The sequence below is a fragment of the Onthophagus taurus genome, chromosome 3 (genome assembly GCF_036711975.1).
Source record: "Onthophagus taurus isolate NC chromosome 3, IU_Otau_3.0, whole genome shotgun sequence".
Lineage (NCBI taxonomy): Eukaryota > Metazoa > Arthropoda > Insecta > Coleoptera > Scarabaeidae > Onthophagus > Onthophagus taurus.
This window is the reverse complement of record NC_091968.1, coordinates 9,892,264-9,908,112: the sequence shown is the minus strand read 5'-3', so window position 1 is coordinate 9,908,112 and position 15,849 is coordinate 9,892,264. Positions and strand designations below refer to the sequence as shown.

The 15,849-nt window shown below is 32.5% G+C and overlaps 1 protein-coding gene across 1 annotated transcript; it reads right to left on the bottom strand.

The window, feature by feature from the left end:
* Window positions 1-186: 186 nt before the first annotated feature.
* LOC111420318 (myotubularin-related protein 10) lies at window positions 187-15,423 on the bottom strand. Its single transcript, XM_023053295.2, has 6 exons — window positions 15,171-15,423; window positions 15,059-15,098; window positions 14,591-15,002; window positions 9,432-10,027; window positions 781-1,112; window positions 187-725 (listed from the first exon to the last, which is right to left on the bottom strand). Exons 1-6 carry the CDS (start codon window positions 15,246-15,248, stop codon window positions 285-287), a joined length of 1,899 nt encoding a protein of 632 aa, XP_022909063.2. The 5' UTR covers window positions 15,249-15,423; the 3' UTR covers window positions 187-284.
* Window positions 15,424-15,849: the final 426 nt, after the last annotated feature.

Sequence of the window (15,849 nt, the reverse complement as noted above, 5' to 3'; positions counted from 1 at the left end):
TTACATAAATAACTTTATAAATAAAAAACAAAAATTATACTTCTTTTTTGGTTCTAGTCCTCAAGAAACGGAAAAATAATATTAAACACACCTGCCGGTTATATTCTTAGTTTTGGTAATATGTTAGAATACTGTTAAAAATAAAAAACAAAGAAAAATTAAAAATTATTGACTTGGATAACGATGGAATTATCTAAAAATTAGAAATTCTTATTCTCTAGTAAAAAGAAAAATACAAAAATCTTCAACAACAATCCTCAACATAACTCGTTCAAGTTTAATTATTATTCTGTTGTTGGTAAATTGAGTAAAGATTGTGTATCCAATCCATCCATTGATACTAAATCGTTATCAGGGATGGTTTCATTAGCAGGTCTACTAAATGGATAAAACGAATTTACTCGTCTTGAAAGCGTTAAAATTTCATCTTTGAGATGCGAGCGAAGCACCACGTCACCGCTTAACCTTCTTTGTTGCATCTCGTAAATTTCCGCTTTAATTAATCGCGCGGTTAAATCAATTTGCGGCGGACCACCCTTTGAAATTTCAACAATCGGCAACCATCTCAAGTAACATTGCCGCCATAAATCCAACGACGATATCCGGTAATTAATAAATAATTTTTCTTTGTACGAATCGTCGTAAAGAGGATTTTCAAAAAATTTTATATCGTTATCAGAAAATTGTTGACGCCAATCCCAAACACTTCTTAAATTTGGTTTACACTTAAAAAAAATAAAACAATTAAAATAATGCAAACAATTTTTGGTCGAACTTTACCTTAAATCGATCCCATTCAGAATTAAAAATAAAGGTATCAAAGATGCTCACATGAACCGAATCCCATAAAGTGGTTAAATAAGTTTCGTTGAATTGGAAAGCTTGGGGATTTTGTTGTAAAAGCTGCCAAACGCAATCGAGGAATAAAAGGAAGTAAGGGGCTGGTTCGTTTTGATAGTCTTCTAATAAACCAAGTCGATTTCGAAACGGATGGCCCAAAACGACCCATTCTTTTTGAATTAAACGTTGAAATCCGTGTTTCGTTCGATAAATTGGGTCTAATATTAATTGTATTAAACTAGATATTATACAATTTAAATCTCGACCAGAACCTAAATCAAAAATTAATAATAATAATTATTATTTTAATACAGTAAAACCTCAATATAACGGATAAAATATTTTTAAGTCATATAAATCGTGTGCAGACACAACGCTGAACCGGAAACTTTTTAGTTCTAGGTTCTAGTTTTAGTTGTTGTTCAGTGTTAAGCTGTTGTTTCTTAAGATGGCTAAAGCCGAATGTTTCTAGGTCTAGTGTTTTACACTAGCACTATCACTAGAGCTAACACAAGACCTAGAACTAGAATTATTTGGGTTTAGCCGTCTTGCGACTAAGTGCAAATGTTGCCAATCCAACATACTGGTTAGAAAACGCTAAATATTGCTTGAGAAAGACCAAATACTGCTTACAGAAGACTAAAATAGGTTACAGAGGAATACATACTGCTTACAAAACTCTAAATATTACTTGAAAAAGACCAGATACTGTTTGGAAAAAACTAAATATTGTTTTCAGAAGATTGGATAAAGGTTACAGATAAAGATACTGCTGGAAGAAAACTACACCCTGATTGAGGCTTGATAAAGACCAAATATAGCGTGCAGAACGTTATCTCTATTGCCTCCAAAATCCAATTTGTCATTAAAGGAGATAGTTTTTACAAAATTTTTTTGAAAAAGACCAAATACTACTTGCAAAAGATTAGAAAAGGTTGCAGAAAACACATACTACTTACAAAACACTAAATATTGCTTGAACAAGACCAGATATTGCTTACAGAAGACTAAAATAGGTAGCAGAAGAATATATGCTGCTTGCAAAACACTAAATATTACTTGAAAAAGACCAGATACTGTTTGCAAATGACTAAATATTGCTTTCAGAAGAATGGATAAAGGTTACAGATGAAGATGCTACTGGAAGAAGACTACGCCCTGATTGAGGCTTGACGAAGACCACATATAGTTCGCAGAACGTTATACATTGCCATTAGTTTGTCATTAAAAGACAATTTTTACAAAAATTCTTTGAAAAAGACCAAATACTGCCAGGAAAAGGCTAAATACTGCCCCCAAAAGATTAGAAAAGGTTGCAGAAAACTAAATATTGCTTGAAAAAGACCAGATACTGTTTGCAAAAGTCTAATATACGTTGCCGAAAATACATACTGCTTACAAAACACTAAATATTATTTGAAAAAGACCAGATACTGTTTGCAAATGACTAAATATTGCTTTCGGAGGATTGGATAAAGGTTACAGATGAAGATAATGCTGGAAGAAGACTACACCATGATTGAGGCTTGACAAAAACCACATATAGCTTGCAAAACGTTATCTACATTGCCTCCAAAATCCAGTTTGTCATTAAAGAAGACAATTTTTACAAAAATTCTTTGAAACAGACTAAATACTGCTTGCAAAAGATTAGAAAAGGTTGCAGAAAACACACACTACTTACAAAACACTAAATATTGCTTGAAAAAGACCAGATACTCCTTACAGAAGACTATAATAGGTTGCAGAAGAATACATATTGCTTACAAAACACTAAATATTATTTAAAAAAGACCAGATACTGTAGGAAAAAACTAAATATTGCTTTCAGAAAATTGGATAAAAGTTACAGATGAAGATACTGCTGAAAGAACCTTGATTGACACTTAACAAAGACCACATATAGCATGCAGAACGTTATCTACATTGTCTCCAAAATCCAGTTTGTCATTAAAGAAGACAAGTTTTACACAAAATTTTTTAAGAAGACCAAATACTGTTTGTAAAAGATTAGAAAAGGTTGCAGAAAACACATACTACTTACAAAACACTAAATATTGCTTGAAAAAGACCAGACATTCCTTACCGAAGACTATAATAGGTTGCAGGAGAATACATACTGCTTACAAAACACTAAATATTATTTGAAAAAGACCAGATGCTGTAGGAAAAAACTAAATATTGCTTTCAGAAGATTGGATAAAGGTTACAGATAAAGATACTGCTGGAAGAAAACTACTCCCTGATTGAGGCTTGACAAAGACCACATATAGCGTGCAGAACGTTATCTATATAGCCTCCAAAATCCAATTTGTTATTAAAGAAGACAATTATTTTTGCAAAGAATTTTTGAAAAAGATCAAATACTGCTTGCAAAAGATTAGAAAAGATTGCAGAAAACACATACTACTTACAAAACACTAAATAAGCACCAGATACTGTTTGGTAAAAACTAAACATTGCTTTCAGAAGTTTGGATAAAGGTTACAGATGAAGATACTGCTGGAAGAAGAGTACACCCTGATTGAGGCTTGACAAAGACCACATATAGCTTGCAGAACGTTATCTACTTGTAGAAAACACATACTACTTACAAAACACTAAATATTGTTTGAAAAACACTTGTACTTCAGAGCGTATCTTGAAAATCTTTATTAGATACTAAAAATTTGGGAATATCTGAGAAAAACAATCACGGGATTTTAAAAACATAACTTGTATTCTTATTCTTACTCATTGGCACAAAGCTTAAGGCCAGGTGACGATCAAAGGAGAATTGATTTTTGTGAATTTATGTTGATCAAAACTCAAGAAGATGAAGATTTTTTGGAAAAAATAATTTGGACGGATGAGGCAAAATTTCACAAGAATGGTCATAAGGAGAGTTATGCCTCCTTATTGGAGTGATACTAACCCACACATATTTCGTGAAAGACAATTTCAAGGATACTGAAGTTTTAATGTTTTAGCTGCCATAAAAAATGATGATATGCTAGTATTGGAAATTGTAGGGCAAATTTTGTTTCTAATTTTTTTTCGTTATTTCGGGAGAAACATATCTGGAAATGTGGTACCAACACGGCGGAGCTCCACCTCGTAGTAGTGCGCCTATATATAACTTTTTACAAAATCGTTTTGAGGATCGTTGGATAGCTAACAACGAACCCCATAAATAACCTCCCCGTTTGCCCGATATCACTCGATTAGATTTTTTGTTTGGGGTCGTATAAAAGATATCGTGTATGCTACACCGATTACAACAAACGAAGAATGCCAAGAAAGAGTTCGTGATGCATTTCGATCTCTTTCTTCGGAAGAAATTCGGTATGCCACTTATGCCGGGTTTTTAAAAAGAGTTCATAAATGCTTGGAAGTTGAGGGCAGCCAGTTCGAATGTTTACTATAGTTGTATCAATTTTTCGTTCTTGTTTTTTATTTTTCATTTGTATTGTTAAATACAGGGTGATTTATTAGCTCACCATCAAATATGATATATCTTTGACATATGATAGTTAAACCAATTATCAAAAAAAATGTTAATGAACATATGTCCTATTTTAATTATTTACGAAATTATAACACTTTAAAGTTTTAATTTTTGTATCATAATTAACTGCTACGAGCACTTTTTTTAAAACACATAAATATTGCAAATATTGCTCAAAATAACTTCCTTCTGCTAGTAATACATGCTTCACAACGACGAATTAAAGAGTTCTCAGCCGAATTAAAATGTCTGGTTGATTTCTTATTTCACTAGCAGCCATTTGTATTTCGTTTAATAACTGTTCTCGTGTCTTAATTTCCCCTTGACACATAATTTATTTCATATGACCCCATAAGTAAAAATCCAATGGATTAAGGTCGGGGGATCTAGGTGGCCAAGCAAATGGACCATTATTACCAATCCACTTGTTTGGAAAATATTGATTTAACCACTCGATAACTACTCCTCCGCGATGAGGTGGGGCACCATCGTGCTGGTACCACATACATATTTTGAATTACATTAAGAGGATATACCTCTTCAAGTAAATCAAAAAGTGTATTCTTCAAAAAAAATCTGTAATTTACAGCGCTCAAACGTCCATCAAGTACATGCAAACCTAGTAAATTGTTCTTAAATAGTCCACCCCAAACGTTGATGCTGAAACGTTGCTAAAATTTCCTTGGTCTAATCGCATGCGGATTTTGTAATGCCCAGATATGTTCATTATGGTAATTATTTATACCAGCTCGTGTAAAATATGATTCATCTGTCCAGAGCACATTTGAAATGAAGTCATTATTTTGGGCATGCTGCTTCAATAACCATTCACAAAATGCTAACTGTTGCTGATTATCTTCTGGCTGTAGAGCTTGAACATTCTGTTTACGATACGAATGAAGGACTTCGCAGTTCAATATGCGCCATGCAAAATTTTGGCTTACATCTATGTTGTGCGCTATTCTTCGAGTGCTGATTATCAATGGCGGCATTAATTACAGTTTCTTCGTCCTCTACAATAATTACGTGCGGTCGAATAGCTTTTGCTGGAGCAGGATTAACTGTTTCTCGAAGTCTTCTGAAAGAATCGCTAAAAACTGAATAATATGGCAAATGACGCTGTGAAAATTGCAAAAACCATACATGAAAATTATATCAGCATGCTCTTCAGTGCTATAAGCGTACATTTTGAGTTTCTTCTTGTATGTAATAATTAAACCTTACAGCAAACTGACATATTACAATGACAACTATGTTTTTGTTGAATGTATGATTTTACTTACTATTAATAAATTCGCGGCAGAAAACTCTAAAGTGTTATAATTTCGTAAATAATTGAAATGTCCTATTTCAATTAACATTTTTTTTTGTAATTGGATTAGCTATCATATGTCAAAGTTTGATAGTGAGCTAATAAATCATCTGTATAGTACCTTTATTTCTCTTCTGCTGTTACAAGTTTTATTCTATTATGAAAGTTACAAAATGTGTGGAAATCGAGCTTTGAGGAGAATTTTTGAATGCAGGCCTTACCCATGGGCTGTATCTTCAAAAGTAGCAAACGCCTTCGTTTTGATGTTAATCACAAAGTCTCCTTATATTTTAGCGCATACTATAGCTTTTGTTTCATATCACTTCCCTTAAACCAAAGCCAACTAATAATTTTAAATTTACTAGTAATCAAGAAAATTTCATTTTTTTCAAGTTTCTACGAAAACCATACATTTTACATATAGGGATGTAATGACAAAGTTCCCTTATTTTTCAGCGTACATTACGCTGGTGAAGAAAAAATTGGGGATGCCATTTAAAAAAATGAAGTTTTCGACTTTTCGAGAGAGGGAAATTCGGCGCAAATTTCTGACCAACCTGTATAATCTTTTAAAAAACTTTTCAAAGGTTATATAAACTATGGATTCTCTCTGTGCAAACCCTGAAAATATTTAGAAGGACTCGAATGTAATTTCGAAAAATTATTAAGGGTTGCCAAAATTTTTGAAAAAACTGAAATAATTCAAAAATGGTGCAAATTATGCCAGTAGTGTGCCACATACATATAAACTCAGCTAGTCGTGACAGACCTGTATTCTCGACTTGAAAGTAAATTTCATGGATATCTAGGAAACGAAAAAACATTTGCTACAATTTTTTTCACCTATTACTCATTATTTGTCATGAGGAATAAATCCCCAAGTTTATGCGTATAGGTTGAGAATCATCCTGTATATTTCTATTGAACTAAATGTGGAACTAACACTAGACTTATAACTAAAAATATTCGTGTTTAGTCGTATGTCTCTTAAGATGGTTAACCCCATATATTTCTAAATCTAGTATTAGTTTTTGTTTTGATTATTATTCAACGTTATATTGTTACACATGGTGTCCGGAAATGACGTGTACAGCGCAAGACCACAAGTGCCTTGACCTAAAATATGATGATTTAACTCAACTTATCTTACAAGCAATAACAAAACAAGTTTCAAATTCGTATTTCTCATGCTCGAAAACATGAAACTACCAAATTTTATGTTAATAGTACAAAAACCTTCAAAATTATCAAGAAATTTCGAAATAAGAATTTAACTTTCAACACCCTATGCCTCGAAAACCTGACATTTGTATAAGAGATGTTACGTTAAATCATCATATTTTGGTGTCTAGTATCTCCGGTATTCGGATTTCCCATTCTTTCTGACTCACCCTGTATAGAAAATTGCTTAGTTTAGCCGCTAGAGGGCTTTAAAAATAATATATTTTTTAAAATTTTTTTGAATAAGTCGAAATATCCTCAATGGTTTTTATTCATTTTTTGGTCATGCGTTTGTATCAGTAGACTACAGCTATTTGTGGAATAAATTCTAATTTCGAAAATTATAGGGTGTGTAAAAACTTTGTCACAATAAATTATGCATCCATATTTTTTTAACCCCCTGTACAAACACTACCATTTTTTTCTGAATAGTTACTTTAATTTAGAAACTATTTTCTCTCTTCCAAATTTCAGTTAAGTGATCGGTTTAGCCACAAAAAAAATATTTTTTTAAATCCCTACAAGCACGAATGAGTGACATATGGTAACTAACAACGTTTTTTTAATACTTGGCTAGGTATAATTAATTTTCAAAACAAAAACAGATTGTCAGTTAAACTTGACAGCGATATTCGTATTTTTCGTTTTGCGTTTTATCTTTGACTCATCAAGAATTTTTAAAGCCCTCTAGGGACTAAACTCAGCAATTTTATACAGGGTGTTTCAGGTTTTTGTAGCAGGACTTTAACAGTCGACAGATCTTTTAAAATTAACACAAAAACTTCATATAAACATAGGTCGACAAACGCTTTGTTTTGGAGATTTTTTTTTAAATTTAATAGCGGGAAATTTGAAACTACAAACCAAAACATTACGCCAAATTTACTTTCTTTTTTTCTCGTGGTACTCTGAAGAGTCGAAAGTCCTTCTTACTGCCATTTTTGCAACTCCAAAGGCAACAAGACGGCAATATTTTTGTAAATAAGTAGTGAGATGCAGTGACAAACTGCCAAACCGCCATTTTGGCTCGAAAACAGGTTTCATGAACCGCGGTACTTTGTAAATCTAGGGACTTTATTGTAACGTATTCTCTAAGCATTAAAATAACAATAACTTTTCTGACAGTATACTTTTTGAATAAAAATTCTTATTCTCTGTACTTTTTAAGCAAAACGGGTACCCTTATCAAAATGCACTAAAGTTGATCGTTTTCAAGATAATCTGCTTTTTATTATTCGATACAGACCAATGTTTTTAGAGGATAGTTAAAGAGAGTTAAAATAGTGTGTGCCATGGAAACAAAGTAGGTAAATTAACTAATGTTTTAGTTTATTGATGTTTTTTAATCTAAATAATAAAAGAAAAAAGTTAAAGAAATTGTTGAAAATGTAATAAATTTTGCTTGCATAATTCGGACCGACGAATTACTACTACTATTTAAGAAGGGTCTTATATCATTACAAGCATTTCTGATCCTATTAACAGTTCATCCCTTGTGGGAACAGGTGTTTCATACAATTTTCCTTTCAAATATCTCCACACAAAAAAGTCTAAAGCATTAAGATCTGCAGATCGTGGAGCCATGCGACTGGTCCACCGCGACCAATCCATCTTGCAGGAAAATGGTTGTCTAGCCAATTTCTTACAACCCTACCATGATAAGCTTTACAATCATCAAGTTAAAACTAGGTCTTTCTTCTTAAAGCTAAATCAATGGCATCCCACATATTAAAACAAAACATATTAAAATTAAAAAAAAAAACAATTTAACACGATTAGGAAAAAGAGTAATGAATTTAGCACGTTAATAAACAAGAAAATTGAATTTAACACATTAACGAATAAGAAAAATTAATTTAACACTAATCAACAACTACTGGTGATTTGACACTTGATACAATGAACTAAAACATTAGTGAACTTACCTACTTTGTTTCAATGGCAAACATTATTATACCTATCTTTAACAATCCTCTAAAAAAATTGGTTTATATTGAATAATAAAAAGCGGATTATCTTGAAAACGATCAACTTTAGCGCATTTTGATAAGAGTACCCGTTTTGCTTAAAAAGTACAGAGAATACGAATTTTTATTCAAAAACCCAACAAGTATACTGTCAGAAAAGTTATTGTTATTTTAATGCGTAAAGAATACGTTACAGAGCGCCAAAAAACCTCCGTATACCAAATTTGAATAGAATCGGTTGAAATACACGTGTAATATTAAATAAAAATCAATCAAAAAATTTTACTTAAACACCTGTATCTTCAAAACAAAGCGTTTGTCGACTTATGTTTATATGAAGCTTTTGTGCTAATTTTAAAAGATCTATACACTGTTAAAGTCCTCCTATAAAAACCTGAAACACCCTGTATATAGATAAGTTGAGTTAAATCATATTTTTGGTCAAGGTACTTGTAGTCTTCCATTGTACACGTCATTTCCGGACAGCCTGTATATTTTTGATTGAACTAAAAGTAGAACTGATTAACTAACTTTTGGTTATTACAGACACTCCCTTTTCCACATTAATCCGTTATATCAAGATTTTACCTTAATTTAAGTTTACCTTCTTGTAAAACAACAGTAATACAATTTTTAGTTAAGTAAATGGAAGCTTTTCGAGCATGTTCTAAACACCCAGAAACATATTGTAACCATCTTGTACCCTCTAATAAATTATAAAACTTAGCATCTTGCGTTTTAAACAATCTGTAAGTATCCGGGGTACAAATATCCCTTAATTTGTTAAAACTGTGTTGTAATTCTTTAATAGATGGCAGTACTTTCGCTAATTCCATAATATGGGGGCTTGATATATTCGGGTGACTCTTCCGAATGTGTTCTAAAATAATGTTTTCTTGCGTCCTATCGGTTATCGTTGGTTCAAGATCGGACATTCTGACTAGAGCGGCATTTTTTTTGGTACCCCACACCCAAACCGGGCCGTTACCCTCGCGAAAATGTCGCGCCGCTTTTTTAAAGATGTTATCGTCTGCGGAAATTGGGACGACAAAGTATTTTGGAAGACAAGTCATCTCATAATTTTCGTTGGCGCTACAAACGCGCCAATTATTCGCTGAAGTTCTTTCTAATTCTTTACGCCAATCGTCTTGGGTTCGAAATGATTCTGATTCTTTTGGTGCTCGATCTTCATAAGGAGGACTAAATAAATAGAATAAAAAATAAATTAAATTACGGTTATGAAGCCATATGATGTTAGCCATAGATTTTAAAATCGAAAAATAACCAATTTCTGCAACTCGAAACGCAAATTAAAATTCATATTTGAGTTAGCACTCTTAGAACAACCCCTTTACAAAAATTTATGAGGAGGGTGTTATAAGAAACTGTCTCTTTTTGAGAGTAGTATAACATTTCCAGTTAGTATAAGTTATTCCATTACAAAACGTTATTCCATTAGTTGCCAAAATTTGGCCATTACAAGGAGTAGGCTTTGCCTTACGTACAATCTGCTAACATACATTAGCTTTGTTCGTTGGGATTGCACTACTTGCACTCACTTGCACTAAGCAGTTTAGTGCAGATGTTGTGTGTTCGTTGGGGATAGTGTAGTTTAGTTCAGTTGCACTCATCTGTTCGTTGGGCCATGCGCAGTGCAATTTCGTCCAGCGGGTGCAAGTTAGTGCAGATTTTGTTGCACTTGCTTTCGATTAAGTTCAATAAGTGCAGTGCAATTCAGTGTAACTAAAATGGCGGAATATTTGAAAGCGTGTTTTGTAATAATTAATATTAAATATTAAGAAATAAAACCTTATGATAATTAATATTTGTTGTATATTCAATCCCAATAGCAGAGGCAGTAGAAAACTACCCCTACTTTTTTGGAATAATTTTAAAACTACCCTGTCGATTTTGGCTTCATTAAATACACTTATAGTACATTTAAAAATATTAAGTGTTTTTTCTCATTTAGGGGTGGCTGGGGTTAACTACCCTCACCACCCCAAATTTTTTTTTGTAAGTACTGCTTATCGATTTTGGTGCAATTTAGCATGTGATTTCTTTATACGTTAAGTAGTACTTTTGAAAGAACTTATAAGGGTTAGTAGTTTGATGTAGAAAATAAATTTCGCTAATAATTGAAAAAATAAAAAATAATAATAATATAATAATAATAATTGATGAATCGCTACTAGAAAAACATTCTGCGATGATTTCATTTTCCATGAGTATTTCGCTGACAATCTCCTGTTCGTCCATTTCAAATATTATACACTTTTTTTTATAAAAATCTGTTCGTTGCGACCACGGTTTATACACTTTTCTGACCTGCACTAAGTTGACATGACATTGCACTGACTTACACTTCATTGCACTATGACGTCATATGAGTGCCATGTCGTGCAGAGTAGTGCAGTCCCAACGAACAAAGCTATAAATTTGACGTTTCGTTCAAATTACGAAATAACCAAACTCCAGTAATTTGATTTTGCGAAACCTGAAGTGAAATCGTTTGTAATGGTCTTGTATTCAAATGCTGAAATGAGCGATATCTATGGTGTTTATGTACGGCCGTGCCAATGGAAATAGTTTGAGAGCACATCGTTTCTATGCTGAAACATTTCCCAACCGCCGGCTAACAGGGTTGCCAGACAATTCGTGAAAACTACGGGCTATTTGAAAGAGTTCGGGCTTCCTTTGAACGTAGAATGAGAAACTGTATTGATGTTGCTGGTCGACATTTTGAACATCTTCAGTAAAAAGCTTCGTTTTGATTAGTATTAGTATTACGTTGTGTCAATTCAATTTTTCTAATAATTTATTTTTAAAAATGTTTTCTTTTTCGGAAACCTTAAGGGGTACAGTTTTTTTCTCGAATTAATGTTAAATAACATTTTTGAATTTTCTGAAAAATAGTGGTATTTATTTTCACTTCCGATTTAACCGGAAGCAATGAAATCATCATACTATTCTCAAAAAGAGACAGTTTTATACTGTATCGATTTGCCAAGTATCAAATCTGTAGTAGTTATAGTTTAAAAGAAAAAACGTAGAGTTTAAAACACCCTGTATGTATCATGAAGTTCAAGGTAAAAAGACGCCAAATGAACCAATAAGTTTTTTACATCACTTTATTACAAATATACTAGATAAAAATGTTGAAACACTGTATTTATTTTCCGACAACTGTGCTGCGCAAAACAAGAACTTTTCTCTGGTCTGTTATTTATACTCATTGGTCCAATCTGGCAGAATCAAAAAAATAGTTCATCGTTATCCGGAGCCTGGCCATAGTTTCCTGCCTTGCGACCGATCTTTTGGAGTCGTCGAAAAATACATGAGAAAAATAGAGCGTGTATACCATTCAAATGAATATCTCCGTCATTATAAGAAATCCTCAAAAAACTTCGAAGCAATACCTGTTGAACAACCTATGATATTGGATTTTGTTGCACATTATAAACCGTATTTCAAGAAAACACTATCTAATAAGGAAAAGCAGAAATTTGCAATATCTAAACTCGGAGTAATATCTTACAACAGTGAACAAAAAGAAATCCAATGTTCAATATCTTCTAGTTTGCTGATTTTGAAAGATTTCCAAATAGCCAAAACTAATCGACACATTCCTTTAGAACCTGCATATTCTGGATCACTGTCGATAAAACTTAAAAAATTAAATAATGGAGGGTGTTTTTTTAAGCTAGATAGAACTTACGAAAGGGTTAACTGTCAAACGAACTGTGATACTGCGCTTACTTTTTGATATTTATGATCAGTATACTCTGGCAAATCATGATGAACAGATTGACGCTTGAACAACGCTAACAAAGTATCCAGATCAATTCGCATAACTTATAGACGACTTCGTGATTTGTATGGCGCACACAATCGTCCATCTGAGCAAGCCATCCGTCGAACTGTGGATAGATTTCATACCACATACTCTCTAAATGATGCAATAAAACGAAGAAGATTCAAATTTATCGATTCGTCGTCGGTCGCAGGAATTAGGGCTCTTTCCATCCACTACGTGAAAAATTGTGCCCAAAGTTCTTGGCCTACACCCGATTAAGATCCAGCTGGTGCAGGAATTAAAACCACGAGACCATCATATGCGTCGTTCTTTCGCCGATTGGACTTTAGAGCAGTTGGAAACTGATCCGATGTTTTATCGCAAAATTGTGTTCAGCGATGAGGCTCATTTTTGGCTTAACGGGCCGCATATAGAGTGAAACCAATCCACAATAGACTCTACAGACTCCATTACATCCAGAAAAATGCACCGTTTGGTGTGGTTTGCACGTTGGTGGCATCATTGGACCTTACTTCTTCAAAAATAAAGTCGAAGCTCGCGTTACGGTCAATGGAGATCGTTACCTAACCATGATCAATGATTTTTTGTTTGAAAATATGGATGATATTGATCCGGGCGAGATGTGGTTTCAACAGGACGGCGCTACGTGCCATACAGCGACCGCAACCATCGACTTATTGAAATCAAAATTTAGCGATAAGTTGATTTCGAGAAATGGATATGCCAATTGGCCTCCAAGGTGGTGCGATTTGACACCTCTCCATTATTTCCTTGGTTTATGCTGATAAACCAGCAACAATTGACACCTTGGAAGCCAACATTGTTCGTGTTATTCGTGACATACGGTCAGCAATGCTCGAAAAAGTGGCCCAAAATTGGACTTCCAGAATGCGCTTCATCAAGAACAGCCGCGGTGCCCAAAATCATTTTTAAATGTTAAATGCCATGAATTGATCTTTCGATCAAAAAAATTTTTGGTTTAACATTTAATTTTTTGTGTTACTTTTTTCAATTTAAAGTTCTATCGGGCTTAAAAAAACACCCGTTATAATGACATTGGCAAATAAATATGTACCCGAAAATGATTTACCCTGTAAGATGGTAAATCATTTTCTTCAATCTTTAAAATCTGATAATGTAGTAGAAAATGATTATGAAACTGATGTGACAAATGAAGATGTAAAGGAGTAACTGTTTAAATGAATAGCTGATTTTGTAAATATGTTTCAGTATCAATAAAATAATTTAAATACTAACAATGTAGTACTTTTTTTAAAAATTGGTGAGAACGAGGTAGCTCCAATAAACAATTATGAATAAACAAATACTTGAAAGTTTAATTTTGTTAAAAATGCTATTAACCAGTGTGAAACTTATTTGATCATAATACAAAAAAATGACTAATTGTATAAGACTTAGAGTATTGCTACAAAAACGTTTCTTATGTCTCCTGAACAATTTGGTAAAATGGAGTTGACTTGTTGTTGCTGCAATTAACTCCTCTGTATTAAATAAAGCTATGACGTGTATCGCTTTTCTTGTAATCTATTTCACCACACAACACTGAGGCTATATTCAGACAAGAAAACAGAATGAAGTAAGGAAAGGCTTCAGTCTGTCACGTAATTTTTTGTATAGGGGTTATTCTAAGAGTGCTAAACTCAAATATGATGATTGGTCATTTTTCGATTTTGGTCGAACAGTACACGCGCGCACGCGATATTCACAATTTTGGGATTTTATTACGCCCTTAAATGAAAACACCCCCCGTAGATTTTTATATAGGGGTTGTTCTAAGAGTGCTAAACTCAAATATGAATTTTTGTTTGCGTTTCGAGTTGCAGAAATTGGTCATTTTTCGATATGTTATATTAAAATCTATGGCTAGAATCTTTGGCTAACCTCACAACCGCAATTAAATTAAATTTAACAACTTAATAACTTACCAATAATCAAAAGCAAATAACAATTGTAATCTTTTTGGCGCAACATGATATAATATAGCATTCGTGATATGCCTAGTCAGGTCCCTGTCGACAAGTTTTAAATTAAAATGAAAACTTCTCATATTTTTACAAATAATTAAAAGCTCTTTAACTCTCCCAGAAACATTTTGACCCAAATTCAATTTCTTCTTGGATTTATCACCCAATTGATAAACACAGTCGATACAAGATAAACAAACTTCATAGGGCCCCAACAAATAATTTTGTTGATAATAAAGTTGCTCTTCATCTTTATCGGGTATAAACGAAAGCTTAAAATTAGTAACTGTTAATACTCCACGTTTTATTTTGGTTGTGTCGCTAATCGATTGATAAATAAAAACTTTTGGGGCCTCACGTATAATAACTTCCTCTAAAAATGAAAAAAGAATTCATAAAATTATAATAACGTGTTATCTAGGTCATTACTTTCAAGTAGCTTAGATCGTTGTTCCCCAAGCGAAATATCCTAAATACACACAAAATATTCGTTGGTGTTAATTGAATTAGTTAACTTTTTAATGGCTTATTTTTTACTTACGTCTAAGTCGCTGGAACCATCGATGTAACTTTTAAACCTGGAGTTTTTAAAGTCGTTCATTACGGTTAATTGAAACATTTATATGGTTTTTAATTATTTTTATCCCATACCGAAGTTTTAAACGGTTTTTAAACGTTAAAAAACACGAAAATCATGCAAAAAACACTTATGTCAAAACGGGAACTAAATAAGGTTATGTTTACTTGGGGACATTTCATTCTTTTCATTTGTTTAACTTGACAAATTTAAACTGAATAATAAAAATTTATCAAAAAAAAAATCATTTTTTGTGCCATAAATGAATCATTACAAGCTAAGCGGAACTTATTTCGTCTTTAACTTTTTTTATGATAAGGTTAATCGTAAAGTGTGATTTTAATTAATCTTACTGACATAACCTCATTTGAGGTGTCAATGTCATTATCAACACACCCACACATTTCGAAATATTAACAATTTTTTAAATAATATATCAATAAAAAAACGTTTTAATTGTGTTAATAATTAAATATAATATTATATTTTTATTATTATTATACGGTTTAATTATTTAATAGGAACTTTTTATTTTTTTATTTTGTCAAACCTGAGTTATTCAAATATTTATTAAACAATACATTAAAAAGAATAACATTTTATTAAATAAACTTGCAATTCTTTTATCAATAAGTAAATTGAA

Excerpts from the sequence above, each read along its gene's own strand:
- LOC111420318 (XM_023053295.2), bottom strand. The coding sequence starts at position 15,248 with ATGTTTCAATTAACCGTAATGAACGACTTTAAAAACTCCAGGTTTAAA. Across the intron at positions 10,028-14,590 it reads TTATTTGCTTTTGATTATTG|TCCTCCTTATGAAGATCGAG; the intron begins GTAAGTTATTAA and ends CTATTTATTTAG. Across the intron at positions 726-780 it reads CTGAATGGGATCGATTTAAG|TGTAAACCAAATTTAAGAAG; the intron begins GTAAAGTTCGAC and ends ATTTTTTTTAAG.